Here is a 23,673-nt window from a genome sequence, read left to right as displayed (position 1 = left end):
TCGACGTGAATAAACCACACGTGCACGTGCGTCTTTACTAGCATATATAAAAAAGAGGAAGTGAAGTAATGAAGTAGGTTTGTAATGATTCTGTTTTGTCTTATGTTTGGCACCTTATTCACTCTGACAAACAGGAACTTTACACTACAGTATGAATATATAAACAGGGATTTTATTCAAAAATCTGTTTGTGAATATAAGATAAACCGTTAAAGTAGATTCAGATTGCAAGTTGAATGCAGTAAGTCTGTGAAACAGAGAGCATTTTTTTGATTGAAATGCGAGCAACATCTTGGAGAAGGGTACTTGGCACTAGCAGCTTTGCCCCTGATGGGTCTCTCTTTCTGTCCTTTTCCAAATGAAAACTTTTCAAGGCTCTGCTTTCCGTAAGACTTCTTAAAGACTTCTTTTAAGATAACAAGGGGCCAGAAGGCCAGATTTTACTGAGATAGTGAAGCAAAAGCAAAGGATGTTGAAGCAACTGAAATTGAAAACCAGAATTAAAAAGCCTCGGAGTTTATAATCAAAAATCAACGCTTAATCAAACATAAAGGCAAATAAACAATAAGAGATGAGAGAGAATTACCTTATACAAATTCTTCGTCAACAGGTTCAACAAGTCTTAAACTATTTTCTGGATGCAGCAGCCAAGAAATCCGCTTGGGATCCATAGTTTTTTGCATACAAACCATTTAGCCTGACCAATTTCTTTGACTGTGTCACATCTGGTAATGTTACCAAGGATGAACACCCTCTAATATCCAAGATCTGCAAAGACTCCAACAATCCATTACCAGCTTGAATCTCGGTCAGCTTCTCACAGTATCTGATATATAGGACCTCCAAATTTTGAAAATTTGAGAGATCTGGAAATCTTTCCAAGGACACGCACCAACTAGTATCCAGAGTCTTTAAGAATTCCAGCTCGTGCACACCATGAATCTTGGCTAGATTCTTGCAGTCCACAATCCATAGATGCTCTAAGTTTTTTAAACTGGACAGATCAGGTAATCTTTGCAGAGATTCACAGCCACTGATATCCAATCCCTCTATGAATTCCAACCCGTCAAAACCATGAATCTCTGTTAGATTCTTGCAGCCTTGGATCTTTAGATAACTCAACTTGTTGGACAGATCGGGTAATCTTGGAATGAGTAGGCAACTTACTATCGTCAATTCTCGCAGGGACTCCAATCTGCTGAGGCCTGGAATGTGGGTTAACTTCCCACAGTACTGAATGTGCAATGTCAGCAACTCTTTCAACCTTGAAAGATCAGCAGGTAATCTCTCTAATGATGTGGCCTCAATTATCCATAACTCTTGTAAGCATTCATAGTACTCAAGGAGCTCAATCTCGGACAGTAGAGGACATCCAATGATCTTTAATTTCCTCAACGTTTTTGAATCTCGCAGATATGGTATTTTTCTTAATGAATTGCAGTTCCTTACCTCCAACACCTCCAGAGAGTCCATCCCCTCGCCTTCAAAATCAGATATGTAGCGATTCTCATGCAGCGTTAAAGTCGTCAGATATTTCGAGCCCCTCAGTTTTGGTATCTTCTTCAATTTCTCACAGCGACTAATCCGGAAGTCCACCAGGGAATCCAACTTCTCGTCGACACCTTCAATTTCTTCTAGGCAGCTGCAGTCATCAAGATTTAATTTCTCTAAATTCCTCAAGCCTGCTGCTGTACTTGATAGTGTTACCAATGACGTGCAATTGTTGGCCCAAAGTCTAGTCAAACTTGAGGGAAGGGAAGCTGAGATATCTCGAAGTGAATGGCAATGGTTCATATCAAGGCTAGTCAAACTCGACGGAAGAGGACCTGAAATGCCTCGAACCGAAGCACAATCGGACATATCAAGGCATAACAGACCTTGGGGAAGATTTGGAACCCATTCAAGTTCACTGCAGCCTCCGAGCCTCAACATTTCGAGATGTTTTACGCTTGAAAGCCTTGTTGGGAGTGACGTAAATGATTTACAACCAGAAGCATCTAAATGTTTCAGACTTGAAGGAAGATTTGGAAGCGATTCAAGTTGGCGGCACCACCTTATATTAAGCATCGTCAAGGAGGTCATGCAACCCAATTTCTCCGGCAGCTTTTGTAGTCTCTTGCAAAAACATAATTCGAGACTTTTGAGAGAAGTCAACCGATAAAGTTCATTGGGGAGCTCCACCAGACCCTCGCAGGATCCTAAATCAAGTTCTGTCAAGGAGATCAAGTGGCCCAGCTTCTCCGGCAGAGCGATCAGATTGTGACAACTCTCTAAATCGAGCCTTTTGAGTGACGACAACTGGGAAATTTCACTCGGCAGATGCCTTAGATCCCAACAGAGACTCATATCTAATATAATTAAGTTCCTGAGACACCAAATGGATTCGTCAGTCTCCTTCAATCTGTAACAATGTTTAAGAATCAATACCTCCAGCAGTAAGTTTGTTGAAACATCAGGAGTTCTAGTCAATTGATGACAAGCCGAGAGATTTAGAACTTTCAGATTGACAGCCACCTACAGAATTGAATTTATGTATTAATTAGTATAATTAGCTCAAGAAGGACAAAATAGACAACTTCTATTATTTTTCCCCTTCCCTTCCCGCAAGATTTTGCTATTAATGAATTAAACGAAGTAGAAAGTTATGTTCTTCCAAACCTTAATGTGCTTCCAGCCAATCCATTCGTCTGAAATCTGACTTCTGGATAGATCAAGAATGACCAATTCTTCTGGAGAGAAATTGGGGAGTGGATAACTTTTACAAGGGAATTCATTCCATCTAAGCCATCTTAGCTTTGAAAAAGAATTAGTGATGTTCTCAGATAAATCTACATGATCAAGATGCAGTAACTTTAGTTCCGTCATTGCAGCAAATCCTTCACCCATCACACATTTACGGTGTTTAACATGGAGTCCTTTAACAGTACTTGTTCCCTACAAAATGACAACCTCAATTAAGTATATTTTAAAAAGTTTAAGTTGAAAGACCAACACTAAGAGAATACCTAATTCACAAACCTCCTCACAAATAATAATAATAAAAAAATTATTCAATACCTACCGTCTGTTTATTGAGTACTGTAGTGGCTTCCTCTTCAGACCATATCCGAGAACGCTTTCCCGCTTCGTCTTCGTTTTCTTTATAAACAATATGCCTTCCAAAATCTCGAAGCTGATCATGCATCTTTAGCTTATTATGTTCATTGATTGTTAGCATTGACCTTGCACAGAGAATATCAAGCTCCTCTTGAGCAAAAAAACCATCATTTTCCCAAAAATAACATGCAATGTCTTTATCCTCTCCAATTAAAAAACAAGCAACATCAAGAAAAATCTGTTTCTCCTTAGCATCTAACTCACCATAACTTACTTTCAAGCTTTTCATGACATCAGTATTGGGAAATTTTTGCAATTTCTTTAACACGTTTTCCCAATTTGATTTTTTCCTTAAATATAAAGATGAACCTACAAGTTTAAGAGCCAAGGGAAGTCCTCCAGTAGTTTTCACAATCTTTGTTGACAGATCCCAATAATCAGTTGAAGGTTTGTCAGCTCTAAATGCATGGTGGCTGAAAAGGATAAGTGAGTTATTTGAATCCATTACATGGGGTTCATAAGTCCTTCGGTTTGGGGCAACTATGATATCCATATTTCTGCTTGTGATAATGACCCTGCTTCCAATACTAAATGATTCAACATCTCCAACCAAAAACTCTACTTGATCACTATCACTGACATCATCAAGCACAAGAAGGACTTTTTTGTTGTGGAAGCTTTTCTTGATCAATTCAATTCCATCATACTTGTTAGTAATATTATGTTTTTCTTGACCCAAGATATTAGAGATGAGTTGGCTTTGCAAATATTCTATCCCGTGTTTTTGAGCCTTGTCACGAACATCTTCAATGAATCTATGCTCTTCAAAATGATTGAAGACTTTACTGCAAACAACTTTAGCAATTGTTGTTTTTCCAATACCACCAAGACCATGGACCACTATAATTTTTCGGTCATTAGATTCTATGTCTAAATGCTCTACCATCTTTTCAATATGAGATTGAATTCCAACTAGGTTCTTAGGAATAATGGAACGTCTCCTTTGCAATTCAATCCGAACTGTTTTAACAACTTCTTGTATTAACTTCCCTTTGTACCTACATAGTTGAAACAAAACTTAATAATAATAAAATGATTTAGGTGATGAATGATTATAATGAAACAAATGGAGAATCCTTAATAGGGAATAAATATTAAGTGGATTAATATTTGGGTCTCATTTGTATGTTTACATTTTTCCATGAATTCTCCATCAAAATTGTCCATAAGATTCCAGTTATAGCATTTTATCAAGGGCTGCAGTAGGCTAAAGTTCTCCATCTAGCTGTTAATTCTGTTGTTTCAGACTACCAGCTTTGGGATCAGTTAATTCCAACTCCTACTAGGTCATGGCTGATATATTCTGAATCTCTTTTGTTGACAACATCTACCTTCAGTGCCTTTTTGTATTTACCGTAGGTTTGTTATCCATGTACCTATCTTGGAGGAGATTGACATCAATTATAACACAAGATAAAGAGAGATGTATAAATTTGTAGTGAAGTCTTCTTGTAATTTTTTCTCTTTCGGCACAAATAAATAAAAAAGAAGAAAACAAAGTTCATGATGAGCAAATAGAATGCAAGCAAGCAAAGCAAATAAAACAATATCCCATATGTCAAATTTTGAGGGACCTTAACCGAATATATATTTAATATGATAAAAACTCATACTCAAGGAACTAGATGACAACACAATTATTTCTTTTTTAGTACATAAAAGAAATTGAAATTGATGTTATTTATTTAAAAGTATATATAATGAAAAACTTGGATGTTGAGCCTATTTTGTCGTTGGCCCTTAAGATGATGTTGGTTTTCCTCTTCTAATTATCTTTCACTTTTTATTGTTGGGCAAAACTCTTTTTGGTGTCAGTTATCATTATTTTCTTTGCCTATTTAAAAAATTTAATACTAACACCCATTTTCATTCAAAAATGAAAAACGGTTTTAAATTTTTTTTTTTTTTTGTAGAAAAATGAAAAGCAATTCGATAACAATAAAAATAAGAGATTATAAAATAAAAAATAAGTTTCGATATTGAATACCAAAGAATGGTTTTATAGCTTTTATCTAAAGAAAAAAAATCATAAAACTAATGTTTGAAGTATTAGTATCGAGTATCGTATAGGTAAGGTGATTTTGAGAGATGCATCTTCTATATAGTATTTTATTATACCAGTCCATACATTTTGGTGAAATCCAATAAGTGCCCTTTAGAGGTGTATAATATTGACTGTATCTAATTGAGTACACATCATATCATGAGATAATTTTAAATCATGCCTAAACCCCTAATAATTTTAAGGGTAAATATCACTTATCTCCCTTATTACCTGGCAAAGATATCAAACACCTCCCTTCTCGTAAATTTTTTGGTTAAATTCTACTTTTTGCAGTCAATAATTTTTATAAATCCCAAATTACCTTTAACTAAAAAGATGTTTTAACCTAAACTCCAAATTATCCTCAATTACCTTAGTAGTTAAAACCAAGGTTCAAAATGTCATCGACATTTTTGGTGGTAGGGGTGGCTATCGACACCACCGACACCCTGAATTTATGCCAAAATTTAGAGTGTAGGGGTGGCTATGGACACCCCGAATTTTGCCAAAATTTCACCAACATTTGCAAGGATTTCGGTCAAGTTTGTTTTATTTATTTATTTTTTATAAATAATAACAATTATATTAGAAGGAGATATAAATATTATCTTATTTTCTAATTATAAATTTACAAATTTAGCCAACTTTACTTATAATTTTAATATATTTTTTTTCAATTATAATTTCAATCAACCTTACAAAATTTCAATTACTTCTTTATTTCCAGTTATAATAATTTTAGATAATTTCAATTACATCTTTGTTTCCAATTGATTTCAGCGACATTTGGAGGGTTTCAATCAAATTTTTTTTAATAAATAGTAATTATATGAGAAAGAGATACAAATATTACCTTATGACCTGATTTCTAATTATAAATTTATAGATTTAGCCAACCTTACTTTATAATTTCAATCACATCTTTGTTTCCAATTATAACAACTTTACATATTTTCAATTACATCTTTGTTTCCAAGTATAATATCAATCAACCTTGCCTTTACAATTTGGTTTTCAATTATAATTTCAATCAATCTTATTAGTTTCTAATTGTGCATTTCAAAATTTCAATCAACTTTATCTTTCGCCCTAACTTCATATATAAATGGCAAAAAATTGCCGGAAAAATTTGTTTGACCAAAAAAAAAAAAAAAAAAGACGAAAAATAGGCAAGAAATTGATCATTGATGATATATCAGCAACTTTTGGCAAAATTGATGTCATCCATCAGTTTTGTGTCAGGTTCATCTGATACGACTATATATCGTTGACTTTTTGTACAGTGGTTAAATTCCTAAAGTACCATCAACATTTTTACATGACACCCACTATTACTGTGGTGAAACTAGTGTCCACTATCATGGCCTAAATTACATGGCACCCACTTTCAAACTTACAAGTTATACACAATTAAGATTTTTTTGTTAAGTGGGGTGTAAAATGACATAAATGCCCTTTGGCCAGTAAAATGACTTAATTACCCTTATTTAATACCCTCCCATACCCAACCCTTAGGTGCTCCCTTCACCCATCTACTTCCTATCCCTTGCAGGAAATCGCTCACCTCTGCCAGAAACCACCACACCCCCTCCCTACACTGCCGCTCACCCCCATTTATATATATATATATATATATATATATATATAATTCCCCATTTCCCTAGATTGAGAGGCTTAGATGAACAGAAGGCTAACATTTTGGCCAGCAAAGCCGTCGCTCGATTCTCTTGCATCTCACTTGGCGCTAAAAGCATGGACAAAATGCTTTCAAGCCCAGACGGCAATGTTACCATCAGTAAGTTTCCCCAAATCTATTGCAGTATTATTTCCCTTTGTGATTAATTAAATATTTATTCTTCGTGTTTTCCTTTACATTTCTTTTTTTGATTGCAATGTAGTAAGGTTTCTAATTCTACACCTTGCAACTTCAATTAAGTTGTTACACTTCTAGAATGCAGTTTTTTCCCCTCCCCTCTTAGGTTTTGATCTGACTGTTACGATCATGGTCGGTTTTATCATAATTGCTTTACTTCTTTGTACTGTATATGATATTTTGATCCTATATCTTTGGCTTAAAAATTTTAATTTGAGGTCATAGCTAGAGTTGCATTTAATGTAAGCACGATAACATTTTATCTTGTGCTTAGTATTGCTCAATCTACTCTTTTTTCTGCACCTGCATTATGCTGTGATGCATCCAAAAATTGATCAACCCTCGGGGTTCTTGCAAAACAATGTCAGATGTGGACCGACTCAGTGGACGGAAAGCCACCTCCGAAGGTTAAGTCAATAAGTGAATCACCACAGAGCTCCAACTAGTTGCAAAGCTTAATTGAAATGAGAGTGGAGGGAAATGATTCAGCTACCTTTCCTTTGTGCTGTGCTTTAGTTTATATAGGGTTTACCTACAATTTCTGACCATTGGATTTATTCACAAGTCTAATCTATAGTCATTCAATCGTAGGGTTTTCCTCCTTCAATCCGAGTTAGTTACGGTTTTCATATGAGGCACGATTTTTCTATCCTAAACTTGGCGGGATCACGTCTCTTTCCTTAACTGTCAAGTTCCTTCATGCTTACGATACTTTTGTTTTTTTACTCTTGAACTAGTCCTGACTGAGGTGATTGAACCTACCATGGTTTGACCCGGTTGGTTGTTAGTTTTTACTTATCATGTTGTTACCAAGCAAAAAACTGAAGACCCTTTTTTTGTCATCTGGAGAAAGAAACCCTAGCTCATGGAGTAGATATTAATAATCAATGCTAACTACTCCACAAAGGTGGAGAATTTGAAAAAGAGCATGAGTAATCGTGAAATTCCTAGATATGTATTTTGTTATCTTGAACTTAATTGCTGCTACTTTTGTTTAGCCTGTAGTGTGAATGTCAAAAAATTTTCAGCTTGACATTATTTCTAATCCATGAGTTTGTTTCATTTAGGACGTTCATTTGAAACAAATTTGGCAACAAAGAAAGAAGAAGAAGAAGAATCGAGAGAGAGAGAGAGAAATGAGGGGGGGGGTTAATTAAATGGGGGTGGGCACTGGTCGCTGGCGGGGAGGGGGTATGGTAGTTTCCGGCAGAGGCAAGTTGTTTGCAGCTTGGGATAGGAAGAAGATGGGTGACTCACCTAAGGGTTGCATATGAGAGGGTATTAAATATGAGTAATTAAGTCATTTTATTGCCCAAAGGGCATTTAGGTCATTTTACACCCTACCTAAAATAAAATCCTAACTATGGATAACTTGTAATTTTGAAAGCTGGTGTCATGTAATTTAACCAATAATAGTGGGTGGACATTAGTTTCGTCCCAATAATAGTGGATGTCATGTAAAAGCTCTTAATATTATTGTTAACTAAAAATGCCCTCAATTACCTTACTAGTTAAAACCCTAAATTACCATCAATTAACTTTATTTTGGAGTTTTGACAATAAAATTAATTTAGGGTAATTAGCTTTTAACTACTAAGGTAGTTGAGGCTATTTTGGGATTTTGATATTAATACTAATTGAGGGTAACTTAGAGTTTTAACTACTACTGTAATTGAGGTTAATTTGCGGTTACCAAAAAAACCTCATATTTAAGAGTAGTTTTGGGTTTTAAAAAAATTAATGGTAACAATAGAATTTAATTGAAAAAGTTCACAACAGGGAGGTGTTTGATATCTTTGTTTTAAGGATATTTTTGGCAATTCCCTAACAACCTTGGCTGAACCTAGGGTTGCCCTAGCCACCACTTCATCTCCACTCATCAAGGGTATTTTTCGAAGTCATCATACAATCTTGGCCGAACCCTATTCCTCAGCTATAGATAGCATTCAGTGTTTTACCTTATCCAAAACAAAAAACTATACATTATCTCAACAATAGCTGGATTTTTAGAAGTTAATATTATCTCAAACACCTCAAGGTCTTTCAAAGTTTGCATTATCTCGACAACTGAAATACACTCAGAGTTGTACCTCATTTGAAACACACAAGAGACACATGCAATGTAAAACTCTAGTACCTAGCTATGCTTGTGGAAATAGAACTCTAGAGCATAAAAGTCCTAGACTTGTGGTGAACAAGGACTCTAGCCTATACATGTAAGATGTAACACAATCAAAGAACAAAGGAAGCGCAATTATCATTCTCATGGACGTAGGTTGCAAAGTAAAACAAGGCCATGTAAACCCTCTCTCTATCCCAAGCTTTTAATATGGCATCAAAGTTTCTAATTCCCACCCAATTGTTTTGTGGTTTTTTCTCAATCAAGTTGAATGAAACGAATTACCTATTGCAGAGATCTCAGATTGTGCATCTTCTAAAAAGTATGATCTTTATGATATTGTGGATGGATCTTCTCTTTGCCCACCTGCTACCATCACTGATAATAACAATGTTGCAATTTTCAAGACAAAACCTAACTACCAAAAGTGGAATTGCCAAGATCAACTACTGATGTGTTGGCTAATTGCTTCCCTCCCCGGATCTTTGCGTGCTCAAATTATTGGATGCACTACACCTCGAGATGTGTGGTTGTAGCTTAAGCAAATCTACTTTGCTTCCTCACCGGTCACATTATGCAACTTCACCTTTAAATTCAAAATGTTAAAAGAGGAAATAGCAATATCCATGATTAGCTCCTTCGAGTCAAGACTATTTCTGATCAACTTGTAACCGCGGGAGAGACCATGAAGAACTGTGTCTCCACATTTTGAATGGTTTGGGATTTGAATAATCTTCAATCGACATTCCCCCATCTCATATGTTGAATTACGATATGTTATTGACTCAATAAATTTGTTTGAAAGATAAAGTGTATAGTGTTGATGGATCTCAACCTATGGCAAATCTAGCCAGTAGCCAACCTCATGGAATTCAACCTCCAAGACAGCCCTATAGAATGCTTTTTCTCAAAGGGGTAGATTTGGTTGTGGACACTTCCCTTCTAATCGTCCCTCTCAGTCAGCTTAGTCACCTTTTCAGGTTGGTGGCACTAGATCAAGAATCATCTGTTAGATCTATGATTGTCTTGGCCATAAAGCCAAGGACTATTATCAACCATGCAATTCAAGCACCAAAAAATCACATCCTTCTATGAATATTTCTGAAATTTCTAGTGCTTCTATTCTAGAAAATATTGGTACCTTGATTTTGGAGTGACTCACCGCATTATCAATGCTCTTGACAACCTTCATGTTGCTCAACCCTCATTGGATTCGATTATGTTTTGCCTACTAGTAAGACTGGAAACATCTTTATTGGTACAAATTTTTCTCCGATATATCTAAATTCAATTATTTATGTACCCTCTATTTGCAACAATTTATTATCATCTCATAATTCATAAGGGATAACAATGTTTTAATTGAATTTCACCCTAATATCGTTTATGTGGAAGATCGTACGATGGGGAGATGTCTCCTTCAAGGCAGCAATAAGGATGGATTATATCAACTTCACTTGGGAAGCTCCTCTTCTCCTATAATAACCCCTATATTTTAAACCCGAAATCCGTATGGCAGATCCGAGTACCCGAAGCTCCAGCTGGAAGAAGCTGTGGGCTATCTGGACCTTGAAGCCCATGATCCAGACCCTAAGCCCATGGATATGGATACTACTAGTGAAGAACTTGCCTTAATGAGAACTACCAAGGAAGATCTAGTCTGAATTTGGATGGACTGGGCAAATGGATTTCCAGCATGAGACACGCTGAGTTGGAAGAAGTCTATGAACAAGGTAAGAGCCCCCCACGTGTTAGTTTAAGTTGAATTGGTGTTAGAGATCAACCAAGAGAGCAAAGTACCCAAGTACTGAAAAGTAATAGGGGGCAGTTGCTTGAGGTAGTTGATTGGCTACCCAAGCGCCCCAAGCCCCCAGTCGGTTGGAGTGTGGGATTTAAACCCTGTTTTGCCCCTGCCACCCCATAAATAACCATCCACGACCTGATTTTACATTATTTTATTCGTGGAGGCTATTGTGGACCGAGTAAAGGCTGTGTACACTTGGTTGGTGGTGAAGAACTCTCGATTCGCAAAGAAAACTTGGATCTTACTTTGATTTTCAGATCTTTTAGAGGTTACTTGAGCACTCTCTTACTTCACTTGTATTTTATATTGTTAGAGAGTAGTTTCTCCCTCTAAAATCCTGTAGTGGTGAGTTGGAGTGCTTAGATCCTTTTCCATTGATAATCTCGAGTGGATCATGCAAGGATATGGATTTTTATATCCAAATCAAGGGTAATCTTGTCAAAGAAGATGATGTGGATTCAAATCATTCTTCTTCTGTGATTTGATGTGTGGTGACCTCTCTGGAGTCCTAGGGATGAAATTTGGATTTAGATCAATCAAAATCAGATCGAGGATGGGTGATCAAAAGTCTGAATTTTAGACTTGGAATTCTGTTCAAGAGTGGAGTGGTCGCTTAGGGCGGTCAATTGACCCAACCAACCTCCTTAAGCAACCAACCTACTTCCAGAGGCTGTATTGATCTTGTTCTTGCTCTGTTTGTATCCCAGACCTTGATGAAACTTCTTAATCCTAATCTAGGTAATCTTTGAGGTCTATTGGAGTGGGTTATTTGAGAGATTTGATACGCTTTTCTATAATATTTCTGCTAAGACAGGTAAGGTTGCAATTGCATGTACGATTGAATTTATAATATGACGATCTGATTTCTTTTCTAAGCATGATCATACTTTTATTACCTGTTGTGATTACTGTTGTACATGTCTAAATATGAGTATATTGTCATGAGTATTGATTGAAGCATTGTATTATTTTGCTTTTGTGGATGATGTGTTGTGTGACTGACTATGACTAAGGGTTATCCGTGTTGGGTACTCTTAGCTTAGGATATTAGGGGCTGTGGTATGGGACATTATCCTCTGATACCCCTAGAATTTTCATAGTTGTTGTCCTACATACCTAGGAAGTCTAAAGTGCATGGTTAGGTACCCTCACATGCTACTACCTTTCAGTAGGGTTACCGAAGCCGAATGACTCGTGATGATAGTGATGTGACTTTGTTTCATCCAACAACAATAGCTAATCCGTGCAGAGATTTAGTGGTCCATTGTTGGTCATGCAATGGTAGGGTTGCATATGTTAAGGTTAGGATCATGGGCGTCCAAAAGACGGCTTGGGTGTCATGAGGAGACATGAGATCATCCACCCCAACAATATGTGGATGACTATAAGGTTAGGGAATTGAGTCCAATAGAGGAAATCAGTCCTTGAGGATTCGCATTTCTAGGTGGAGAAGGATATTGAATCGAGTTGGTTGGTGCCATAGGGGAGGTATCTAGACCACATGTAGTATGCTACCATGGGACCTTGCATTGGGCTAGAATCCCCGACATGCACTAGTACTCATGCCAATGGTCGTGCTGAGAGAGTGTTGACCTAAACCCCAACCATGGTTGATTGACAAAGACTATACCCCCTTGCCTGACATCCCAACAGGGGTAACTAGTGCATGAGGAATCAGAGTGACAAGATCTACCCAGAGGAGGACTGATGTTATAACTTAAAGCACGTCTGCCTGAATAGAGACTTACATAGTTAGCTATTAGGTGCATCCATATTTCAGTACATCATTGTTCGATCATTACTTATCATGTGATTGTGATATCGAAGCATATATGGGATTGTTGCCTTACTGAGTTTGTTAGAATTCATTTTTGTGGATTATTTCTATTTTTCTTCAAATGACTATAAAGAAACAGGAGAAGTTCCATATGACTGGGAGAACTCCAATGAAGACCTTGTGGAGACATCAATGGGAGTTGGTGCTGCACAACACAAATCTTCTTACAGGTATATGGAGTGCTCTTATGGCACCTATTAATAGGAATAGGGTCCATGTGGTTCGTCACTGAACAAGTTATGACCCCATTAATTGAGAAATTAGAGGAAGATAGTGTAAGTCCTGAGGAAAACAAGAACAAGACTTAATTGTGATATTTTCCTTTTTCTTTGCTTCCGCTGATACATTCTTTTTATTATTCCTTCGATTTCATTCAGTGCTTTATTGGATTTTGGATTTCTTTACCCCTTATATTAATGATTAAATTGTTCTTTGCTTTTGATTATGATATTATGTGGATTTATTATTACTGACAGTATTACTGTGGATCTTGTGGCTATGGATCACACCCACGGGTTGTCGGGTAGGTCCGATACCAGCAGGTGGGGTGTGACATCTCCCAAAGCATTGGTTGGAGAAAAGACATCTTTTTTGAATTGGCATTCATGTTTAAGGCATTCTAACTCTAAAGTCATTAAAAGTTTGATTTATCAGTTAGTTTAGAAATTTTTGTTTTTAGTGTGATGCTTTATCAAAAAGGAAAAATCACAAACTCCACTTTCACCTTTCTAATTCTATTTCTTATGGACCTTCAGACTTATTTTTTTGGATGTGTCGGGACCTCTACCCATTGAGTCTATTGATGGCTACCGCTACTATGTTATTTTTGTAGATGATTTCAGCAAGTGTATGCAGTTTTATCGTATGATTATCAAATCTAAAGTTGTTGAAATTTTAAAAAAGGTTCAAGTTGCTTGTTGAAAGCCTATTTTCTAGACGTATTAAACATTTTCATAGTGACTGGGGAGAAGAGTATAGGACTGTCTCTTACCTTCTTTTAAGAAAATGGAATTGAACATAGACTTCCTTGCCCTCACACACATGAACAAAATGGGGCTGTTAAATGTTGTCATTGACATTTGTAGAGACTTTGCCCTAGAATATTTTGGGTGTATGCCTTTGAAACTGTTTTGTTTCTAATAAATAGATTACGCACCAAAGTTCTGGAAAATATTTCCCCTATTTCAAATTGTTCAAAGTAAGGCCTGATTATGATTCTTTAAGGATTTTTGGATGTGCATGTTATCCTTGCTTGATATCATATGATAAACACAAGTTAGAATTTAGGAATGCATTACATATTTTTATGGGATATATTTCCCGCTGCCGAAAGTATAACTTGTTTGACCCTAGCACTAGGAAAATTATTATTCTCGCCATGTTGTGTTTGATGAAAGGTGTTTTCCTTTCTCTGCTAGTGAGGTAAACCCCACATCAACCCAACCACTTCCCACAATTTTAGGACCACCACCTCTCTTGAGAACCCACTTAGGCCGAACTCCCCTCCTAGGGTTTCTCCTGCTAACTCTTACTCCCTCACACCACCTACTGAGTCCCACACTTCCAAACCTAGGGCTTCCTCTCCTAGCCCTCACAATTCTAAAGTTTCCTCTAACCCCTTGGCCGAATCAACCTAACCCATTCAGCTGGTTGTTGATCTCTCTTGTGAGACTCAAGAAACCCTACCCACTACCACTTCCTAACACTCACTTGACACCCACCCCATGATCACTCAATCTAAGGCCAATCCTAGGGCTCTCTCATCACTTCTATCATCAATCCTGAGCCTACCCAAGTTGTGCCCACTTCCTTAATCACTTCAATTAAATTTCCTCACTGGCAGAAAGCTATACATGAAGAGTACTTCACTGCTCTCTAGAAAAATGGTATTTTTCTTGATCTTTTTTATTTCTATTTGAGCTAGTTTTTTCTAAACTTCTTTCCTACTGGTTTAAATTTCATATCATCTCTGTCTTTGTCCTAGTTTATGTTTATTCTAGATTGTTTGGGGTTTCTATGTAGTGTTTTTATGCTTCTAATGTGTTATCTCTTATTTGTGTGCTCCTTTGTTGCTATTCTTGTTTCTTGTTTCTCTGGTATTGTGAATTTCTATCTGTGCTTATGTCCCTCTGTTTGTGCTATTTGTCCTCCCTCATTGATTCTTGAAGGCAAGGCTTTTTGGCATGTTTCATTTTAACCCATCATGAAGTTTCTTGCATGGAACGTCCGGGGTTCAAAAAAGAAAATTTACAATATGTAGGATGCAAAAGTTAATCAAACACAATGATCCTGATGTCTTCTTTCTGTGTGAAACTAAGTGTGCCTTTCACTCTAATCTTATGGTTTTTATAAATCACACTTTTTTGGATTGGTCTCTATGTTTGAATGTACTGGTTCTAGGAGTAAAGGGTCTAGGGGGCTTTGGTCCTTGCAAAGTCTTGTATTAAATTTTTAGTTGTTTCTCACCATTTTTCTTTCACTGCTGTAAAATTCTATGACTTACATTCTGAATAGATCTCTGTGTCTGTTTGTGGCCCCCCTTAGTATGGTCCTAGGAAAGATGTGTGGTATTCTCTAGTTTCCCTCCTTTCTCTCCCCTCTTCCTTTCTTTTTGCGTGGAGACTCTATAACTCTGCTATGCTTTTGAAAAAATTGGAAGCCCCTTTTGCCTTTCCCCTACTCTACCTCATTCCTTGAATGTTTGTTTGATTTCAACATCGTTGGAACTACTTTGCCCTGGTAAGAATTTCACCTAATCTAATAAGAAACCTCCCCCCTCATTTAGTGTGGGAACATTTGGATAAATTGTTTATGGGGCATGATTCCCTCTGTCTCTTTCCTAATTCATCCCTATCCTACCTTCCAGCCATTGAGTTTGCCCATAATCCTCTACTCTTAAGAACTAACCCTATTTTGATGATAGGAAAGAAACTCTACCACTATCAAGCAGCTTGGCATATCTACCTAGAGTTCTTTAAGATAGTAAGTTCTTCATGAATTCCCTATGTTAAGTATGTGTTGGAAGGGAAGTTAGCAAATCTTTATCATTTTCTTTGTAAATGGAATCGTGAATCTTTTGGTTATATTAATAATCTTTGTATGCAAATTTCATATGAACCTGAAGCTATCCATGAATCCCCCACCCCCATTTGGAGTGCTTACAATGTGGAAAAAGATAGTTTGTCATAGATTTATGTTGCTAAAGAATTCTTTTGGTCTCAAAATGTAACACCCGCAACTAAAGCATAGGGGTAGTCTTGGCATTTTATATTGATATTCAAATAATTACCGTTAAAAGCCGAACTAGTATGGGATTAACATAGTTACTAGAATTTATTTGCTAAATTCAATCATAAGTTGAGTATTAGTTAACTGGTTAACAACCACCTTGAATAAAGAAAGAGGTCCAGAGTTCAATGCCTCATAGCTACATAAATTATATTACACATTTTGATATTGTTTAACCCCACCGGACACAGAATTTGGGGATTCAGAGAGAGAAAATATGTAACAAATAAGAAGAGGAATCCAAACGAGGGAACAAGATGAGAGAAACTAAGTATGGGAATAAGGAAAACGGGGAATGAGAGGAGATAGTTGATGGAATCGTGGAGTTAGGGAGGGAATATTGGGAGAGAGAAATGGATGGAGGAGGAGGGAATATTGAGAGGAGAGAGAAATTGATGGTGAAAGAAATGTGGAGTTTAGGAAGATTGGGTAATTTAGGAAGAGGCAATATTAAGGCCTCTTGAGGAATATTGAGGGGAGAGAAGAAAGATGATGAGAATGTCGAGTTAATGGTGAGTATATTAAACAAGAGAATTGAGAGCCTATATTGGTTAAGCAAGAATAGAGAAGAAAGACAAGGGTGCAAACAAGAGAATTGAGAGCCTATATTGGTTAAGCAAGAATAGAGAAGAAAGAAAAGGGGGAGAAAAAAAAAAAAAAAAAAAAACTTCATAACTCTCAATATGTTTTCTTTTTTTTTCCACAAAAGTACAATCTTCATACTTTCAATATGTTTTCTTTTTCTACAATCATATTTATAGTTTTACATGATTTCTTAGTAATTGATTATTTTCTTGAATTTATAACTTATCTTGATTATGAATACGTTTTAGATGATGTTCGATTTACATAGTTTATTAGTATATGATTTATTCTTTTGATTTATAATTTGATTTTGAGTATTAATACATTTTAGATTTTGTCTATCTTGATTTATTAGTATTTTGTCTTTGAGTATATAAATATGTATTCTTTTAGATTATGTTTTATGAAATTATTATGATCTACCAATAATTAATCTCTCCCTTGAATTTATTAATATTTTCTATAAGCATGAATGTATCTTTAGATTTGTGTTTTATTGGGTTAATTATTATTGTATTATGCATCGATTTTATAATGGACTATATCCAAAATTCATCATTTTCATATGATCTTGCATTGTTTGCATATGATTCATCAAGACATGTCATGATCATATTAGCATTATGTGTGATGTTGAGTTAATAGATGTTTTGGATGAGAATGTATGTTAAGGCTTAATAACGCGCGGCAGCCATGTAACGGCATGGAACATACATTGATTCAAAAACATTTGGTTAAGGTAGATGGATGTTGGGCTGTGTAACACACGCAGGCCATGTAACGGCATGGGACATCCGATCGACCTTAGACCATGTATGCATGTGAGTTGGTAGTTGTGTTTTTGGATGAGAATGTATGTTAAGGCTGTGTAACGCGCACATGCCATGTAACGGCATGGAACATACATTGAGTTTGGAAACATTTGGGTTAGGGTAGATGGATGTTAGGCTGTGTAACACGCGCGCAGCCATGTAACGGCATGGGGCATCCTATCGACCCTAGACCAGTGAGGGTGTTGTTTATTTATATCTTCTTAGCATCATTGAGTCTCATTCATATCATTGGGCATGTCATGATTTTATTTTCTCATTTATACATGTTAGTTAATTTTATTTGCATAAGATTCTATTAAATTAAATATCAAATATAAAAAGAAAGGAAACTGTTGATATGTGTTAGGTTGTACTTGCTAAGTTTCTTCTCGAAACTTACCCCTTACTTCTACAGATGATGGACTTGATCAGAGGGATGATGGATATTCAGAGGATGAAGATCAAGATCATGTCTACTACATCTCTTAGGATAGATAAATATTGAAATTTCCTATTAGTTGTAAATCTTGGATTCTAGACATTTATTTGGATTTCATTAAAATTATGAGACAATTCATGGAAGCATTTAGATTTATATTTGAATATTTTCCGCTGTGATCATTTGTAGTTTTGGTGGATTTTATTATTCACATAGTCTGTGGAAACCCTCTTAGTGTATTTTGGTTCACTACCTAAGTAACGTCGATCCTTGATCAATGACGACTTTCTCCTTACATGGAGATTGGGGCATTACACAAAACTCTAGACATAAGTACATTTCTGAAGGAGATAGAAACACAAAATTGTATCATTCTATTGCTAAAACAAGGTTGTTTCCTAGCCATGTAAAATAGCTGCTTATTTGTAGACTTTATGTGCACTCTTTATACATCATCTTCACCCCTTGACTCTTTTGATCTTTTTGTAGATGTTTATTCCTAACACTTCAACCATTGTTTCAGCTTCAACCTTGACTGAACTATTGGATATAGATGAGATAAGAAGGGTTGTGTTCTCCTTAAGGGCTTGTAAAGCCCCTGGTAGATGGGTTTCAAGCCATTTCCCCCCTAGAAGTTTTGGAATACTATTTTTTTTTGGAATTGGCTCTCTCCCTTTTGGCATCAATCACACTCTTTTATGTTTCATTCCGAAATCATCCTTCGGGTAATGTCTTTTTTAGGTTTCAACCCAAAGTGTTATAGCCTAGTTGAGCATATTATCTCCTCTGCAACTTTCTCCACCAAGCTTAATGGATTGCCTTATCAAGGTTCTCTGGGACCAGGGCCATGGGCAGGGATCCCCTCTTAGCCCTTATATATTCCTTCTAGTCATGGAGGTCTTTTCTAGACTCTCGGTACAGTACATGACTAAACATGTTCAAAGGGATCTAGGTTGCTAGGCAAGCTCTAGAGGTAACCCATCTATTCTTTATTGATGACTCCTTCCTTTTCTGTTGTGCCACCTGTGATGATATGTTGGCTATTAAAGTTGTAATTGATTTGTTCTCTAGTCTAACTCACCAAGCTATTAATCTTGAGAAAAGTGAGGCTTTTTTCAATAGAATTGTGTCTATAGAGGACAAACAAAGGGTTCTTAGAATTCTAGGGTTTAGGGAAATGTAGAAGAATGTTGTCTATTTAGGAACATCCTTCTTCTCCTCTAGGGCTAGGTCTAGAGACTTTCAACCCATACTTAATAAGATGTGTAGGAAACTCTATGTTTGTAAATCTAGATTCCTATCCTTTGTAGGAAGGGGACTTCTTGTTCAATCTGTGATTCAATCTCTTCCACTACAGCATATGAACCATTTGGCTTTCTCTAAGGTTACTTGCCTACACAAGGACCCAAAACCCTCATTGCGTGGGACAAATGCTATCTACCTAAGGGACTGGGCAGTTTGGGTTTCAAGAAGATGGAGGAGTTCAACAAAGCTTTGTTGCTACATGGGGGCTGGTGACAAATCCATCTACACTATGGTGCTAGATTCTACGAGAAAAATATTTTCCATCTTCTTCCCTGTTTGATCATAAGGTTGCTAGCAAATCTAGTTCTAAAATCTAGAAAAGCTTATGTTATATACTAAATTTGCTCACAAAGAATGGTGCTTAGATGTGTGGGGGATGGCAAGAACACCTCTTTCTAGTTTGACCCTTGGGTCTACTACACCCTAGATCCAAAGATTGGTGTGATTGATTGCCATCTTCAACCATTGGGTGCCAGTGTTCCAGACATGCTTGGAAATAGACATGCCCTAATTGTAGAGATTCACTCCCCCTTTAGTCCAACTGTGGCTAAATTAGGCTCTTCCATCTCTTGTACCCTTCTTCTAATTATTGGAAATCTGTTATCTCATCTTTTGGAATTTTTACCTCCAGACTTGTTGGCCAAGCACTTTTCTTATTGAAGCGTAATTCTATAAGCAATGAATTTACTTCATGGTGGAATCTTTTTTTGGAAGTTATATATTCATCCTAAATTCAAATTATTCTTTTGTCATCTTCTGAATGCAGGTATACCAGTTTGCTCTACATTATCCCACTGCATCCCAATACGATCTACTTATGTTCTATATTATGGTGGTTCAAAGACCTAGTGGCACCAATTTCAATCTTGTTAATCGAGCAATCATATATGGGCAACGAGTCCTCTAGGGTTGAGAAAATTTTATTTTACAAGAAGATCTTTTCTTCACTTGTGGAAATCTATCTTTTCAAATCCTGATCTTTGATGAAGCTTCCCTGAAATGGATGTTTTGTGTTCATTATAACTTGTTATTTCATTTGAAAATAAAATAATTCAGTATGTTTTGAAAACAATACCCCCAACCCAATTAAAGTTATGCAATTTGTTTCTTCCTATATTTCTAAGCTTCACATATCCCCCCCCCCCCCCCTTCCATCCTTGGTCTAGCTCTTGAAAACCCTCTCTTAATGTATGCAGGTATCTTTAGTCAAAAACTTATGAAGATCGGTTGCCACTATTGTGTGTATTGGAATCATAAATTCCAACAGATTGAATTAGGAATAGGGGTTGAGGGGATGTTCTTCCCTGCCATGCTTCTTTGTGTTTAGAAGAGATTATGCTATTTTAGTGGATCTCTACCTACATCGACCAATGTGTGGTATGTGCTCAAATCCTGATAATGTCCAAATGTACGTCTTCCTCTTTCACACCCTTGGCCACTAGACACATCCAAACCATGCTTCGCATAAAAGAATTGATAGGCTGGGTTGCCCTTGTGATGTTCCAGAATTAGACTCTTTTAAAATGGTTTTCTAGTCTAGCCAAGTGAACTCTCTACATGCAAGGCCCCATGACTCTGTTCAAAATTTTACCGCAACATCTTTGTATATGTTTGGTTTTTGACTAATTCAATAGAAGTTCTTCTCTTTGTAACCTAAAAAAAAAAGATATCATATGACAATCAATATTTTGAAGCAGAATCCAAGTAGAGTTTTTCGAGATTGGAGCCATCTTCTGTGAAAAGGAAGACCCACAACAAGAAAAAGGAGAAGAAAAAAAAATATAATCTAAAAAGAGCTTAAGGATCTTCTCATTTGTACAAAACCTATTAAAAATATTAGTTAAAGTGACAAATTTTTCTAGAAACCTACTAAATTGAAAAGATCCAAAACAAGTCGCTGCAAAATTAAAATCAACCTCATTTTCTTTTCTTATCTAGTAGATCAGAAATAATAATAATAATAATAATAACAATAATAATAATAATAATAATAATAATAATAATAATAATAATAATAATAATAATAATAATAATAATAATAATAATAATAATAATAATAATAATAATAATAATAATAATAATAATAATAATAATAATAATAATAATAATAATAATAATAATAATAATAATAATAATAATAATAATAATAATAATAATAATAATAATAATAATAATAATCCTCTGTTGTATATAACAATGCACTTTTATACCAAACAACTGACTAAGATTTAAAGATTGATTTCAAATTTAAAAAGTCCAAAATAGCCATGTAGTTTGTTTACTTTCTCAGCCAGTTATAAACAAAAATATGTGCATTGCTGTGACAGTAGAAGAGGATGTTTTTCCATAATAGATCTAGTCAATTTTAACGTAATCTATACATAAAAATACGTTTAAGCTACGTTAGGAACATAAAATAAAAAATAATGTTGAATTGCGGTAAGTAGAAATTTATAAAAAATAAACAGTGTTTTGAATTTTAGCTTTCCCATAAATAAAGCTGAGTTGCACTTATTTATTTTCTTATCTAATAGTTGTGACTTTGTGACTTAAATTAAAAGAAGAGACAACATACAAACTATACCTTAAATATCAATAAAATAGAAGTGTTGTGCTGAACTTACATGCCCTTCTTCAAATGCCATCCGACGAGTTCTCCAACATCTTTTATAGCTTCTTTCCATCGTTGTACGATCATCTCTTCATTCTTCTTCTGGTGTTCTTTAAAGACTTTAGCATTTATTTCTACTAAATTCTTTTGGTATTTTTCAATGCACAAATTGTATTCCGGGGGGGCAGTCGCATTGAATTCTTCCTGGTTTCTTACATCCCTTGGTTCAATTTTGTAGAAAAAGGGAAAGATGATTTGATTCTTTGTCTCTTTGCATTTGAATGCCTCAACCAATTCATTGAGACACCACTTGGTAGAAGTATAACCCTTAGAAAAGATGGGAATGAAGATTTTTGACTCTTGAATTGCAGTGTTTAGCTGAGGACCAATCTTGTCTCCCTTGGTGAGATCATTCTCATCCCTGTAAGTTTGAATTCCAGCTCCAACCAAAGCATAATAGAGGCAATCAGCAAAACCAGTACGAACATCTTTACCACAAAAGCTCAAGAACACATCAAAACGCCAACCTTGAGACGATGATGAAGAAGAAGAGGAGGAGGAGAAGGAGGCCATTCTCACGAATTGCTTGATAATCAACCAACGGATCCTTTGAAAAGTGAATGCTGGTTATTCTCTGAATTGTTATAATATATTTCACCTTTTTATATTTCTGAAGTTAACTCAGTCTTCAGTTCCTAGCATGTGGCTTATCTTTATACTTTTTTATACTTTAATAAAGAAGGTTTAAAATTCAAAAAGAAATCAAAAAAAGGGAAACCACACCAGACCGGACGTCTTGAAAATGACAAAATCATGACAGCTGGGAGCTGTTGTCTTAAACCATTGGAGAAACCAAACAGAAAATTGCATCTAAACTTTCAAACCCAAAGATGAAAAGGAAGAAGAATTACATAGCCTCCTCCGTTTCCATTAACACTATGGAATATCCCTCAAAACCAAAAAAATCTCACAAAACCCCTTCAGCAAACAGTTTATACTCAATCATTAAAAATCAAATCATATTTTTTTTATAGGATCATATTACACCCTACGTACAGGACTAGAATAATTCTTATACCCCTTTAGTTTCGTATCTCCGCAAATTATTATGTTTATGAAACATATTCTAAAAAAATGCTTATAAAATATAAAGAGGGGTGTAAATACATTAAGGTATTGGGGTGTTTGAGCAATTTTGTTTTTAATTAATATATTAAAAGGGTGTAATTGATATTTTGGTTCATATTTTGGGATGACATAAATATTAAGAGTAGCTCTGAGAGTAGCAAGTTAATTTCTCAAAAAAAAAACTTCTTAGAAGCATCAAGGCCGACAATCGACGACTTAACCTTTAATGTCATTTAGTGTAATATTCAAATATGAAAATTATTCAATTCACTACACATGTGCCTAGGGCTCGTCGCCATATGTGTTTCTTTTCCATCTTGTGTGTCAAAAGGTGCAAAATATTCTTCCGTCATTTTTGAAAAGTACTTTATTAATTGGAAATCTAATAATGGGATGTATTGTACAATTAAAACTAAATAATATATTACAGGTCCGGTGCACTAGTTGCGAGCTTTATTGGATTAAAAAAACTCCTAAATTTAAGTGAATGATTACGGTGTGGGTTATCTCTGTTAGTGGTTGCTTCGTTTCTCACTTCTTTTTCTCCTTAACTTTCTTCTCTATACTTTGTCTTTCAACTTTCTTCTTTCTATTTTGTCTTTTTCAATACATTATAGCTAATTTCTGTGAGTGGTTGCTTTGTTTATCACTTCTTTATTCTTCTAACTAAAG

General features: G+C 35.7%; 1 protein-coding gene across 2 annotated transcripts; it reads right to left on the bottom strand.

Annotated features, from left to right (window-relative positions):
* Positions 1 to 347: 347 nt before the first annotated feature.
* On the bottom strand, positions 348 to 22,564 carry LOC149016020 (TMV resistance protein N-like). 2 transcript variants are annotated; one of them, XM_089157127.1, is made up of 5 exons: positions 21,887 to 22,564; positions 3,062 to 4,154; positions 2,659 to 2,934; positions 587 to 2,514; positions 348 to 481 (listed from the first exon to the last, which is right to left on the bottom strand). In XM_089157127.1, the coding sequence occupies exons 1-4, from the start codon at positions 22,444 to 22,446 to the stop codon at positions 628 to 630; spliced, it is 3,816 nt and encodes a 1,271-aa protein (XP_089013253.1). In that variant the 5' UTR covers positions 22,447 to 22,564; the 3' UTR covers positions 348 to 481; positions 587 to 627. The 2 variants fall into 2 exon arrangements, with proteins under 2 accessions (XP_089013253.1, XP_089013252.1); XM_089157126.1 differs by having other exon boundaries at positions 348 to 2,514.
* Between the last annotated feature and the right edge of the window lie 1,109 nt (positions 22,565 to 23,673).

The sequence above is a fragment of the Hakea prostrata genome, chromosome 5 (genome assembly GCF_041222555.1).
Source record: "Hakea prostrata isolate BN-2017 chromosome 5, UWA_Hpros_2, whole genome shotgun sequence".
Classification (NCBI taxonomy): domain Eukaryota; kingdom Viridiplantae; phylum Streptophyta; class Magnoliopsida; order Proteales; family Proteaceae; genus Hakea; species Hakea prostrata.
This window is presented reverse-complemented; position numbering and strand designations above follow the sequence as displayed.

Coding starts and splice junctions, on each gene's coding strand:
- LOC149016020 (XM_089157126.1), bottom strand. CDS start 22,446: ATGGCCTCCTTCTCCTCCTCCTCTTCTTCTTCATCATCGTCTCAAGGT. Junction 4,155..21,886: donor TGGCATTTGAAGAAGGGCAT/GTAAGTTCAGCA, acceptor TCAACTATGTAG/GTACAAAGGGAAGTTAATAC. Junction 2,515..2,658: donor TTGGCTGGAAGCACATTAAG/GTTTGGAAGAAC, acceptor TCAATTCTGTAG/GTGGCTGTCAATCTGAAAGT.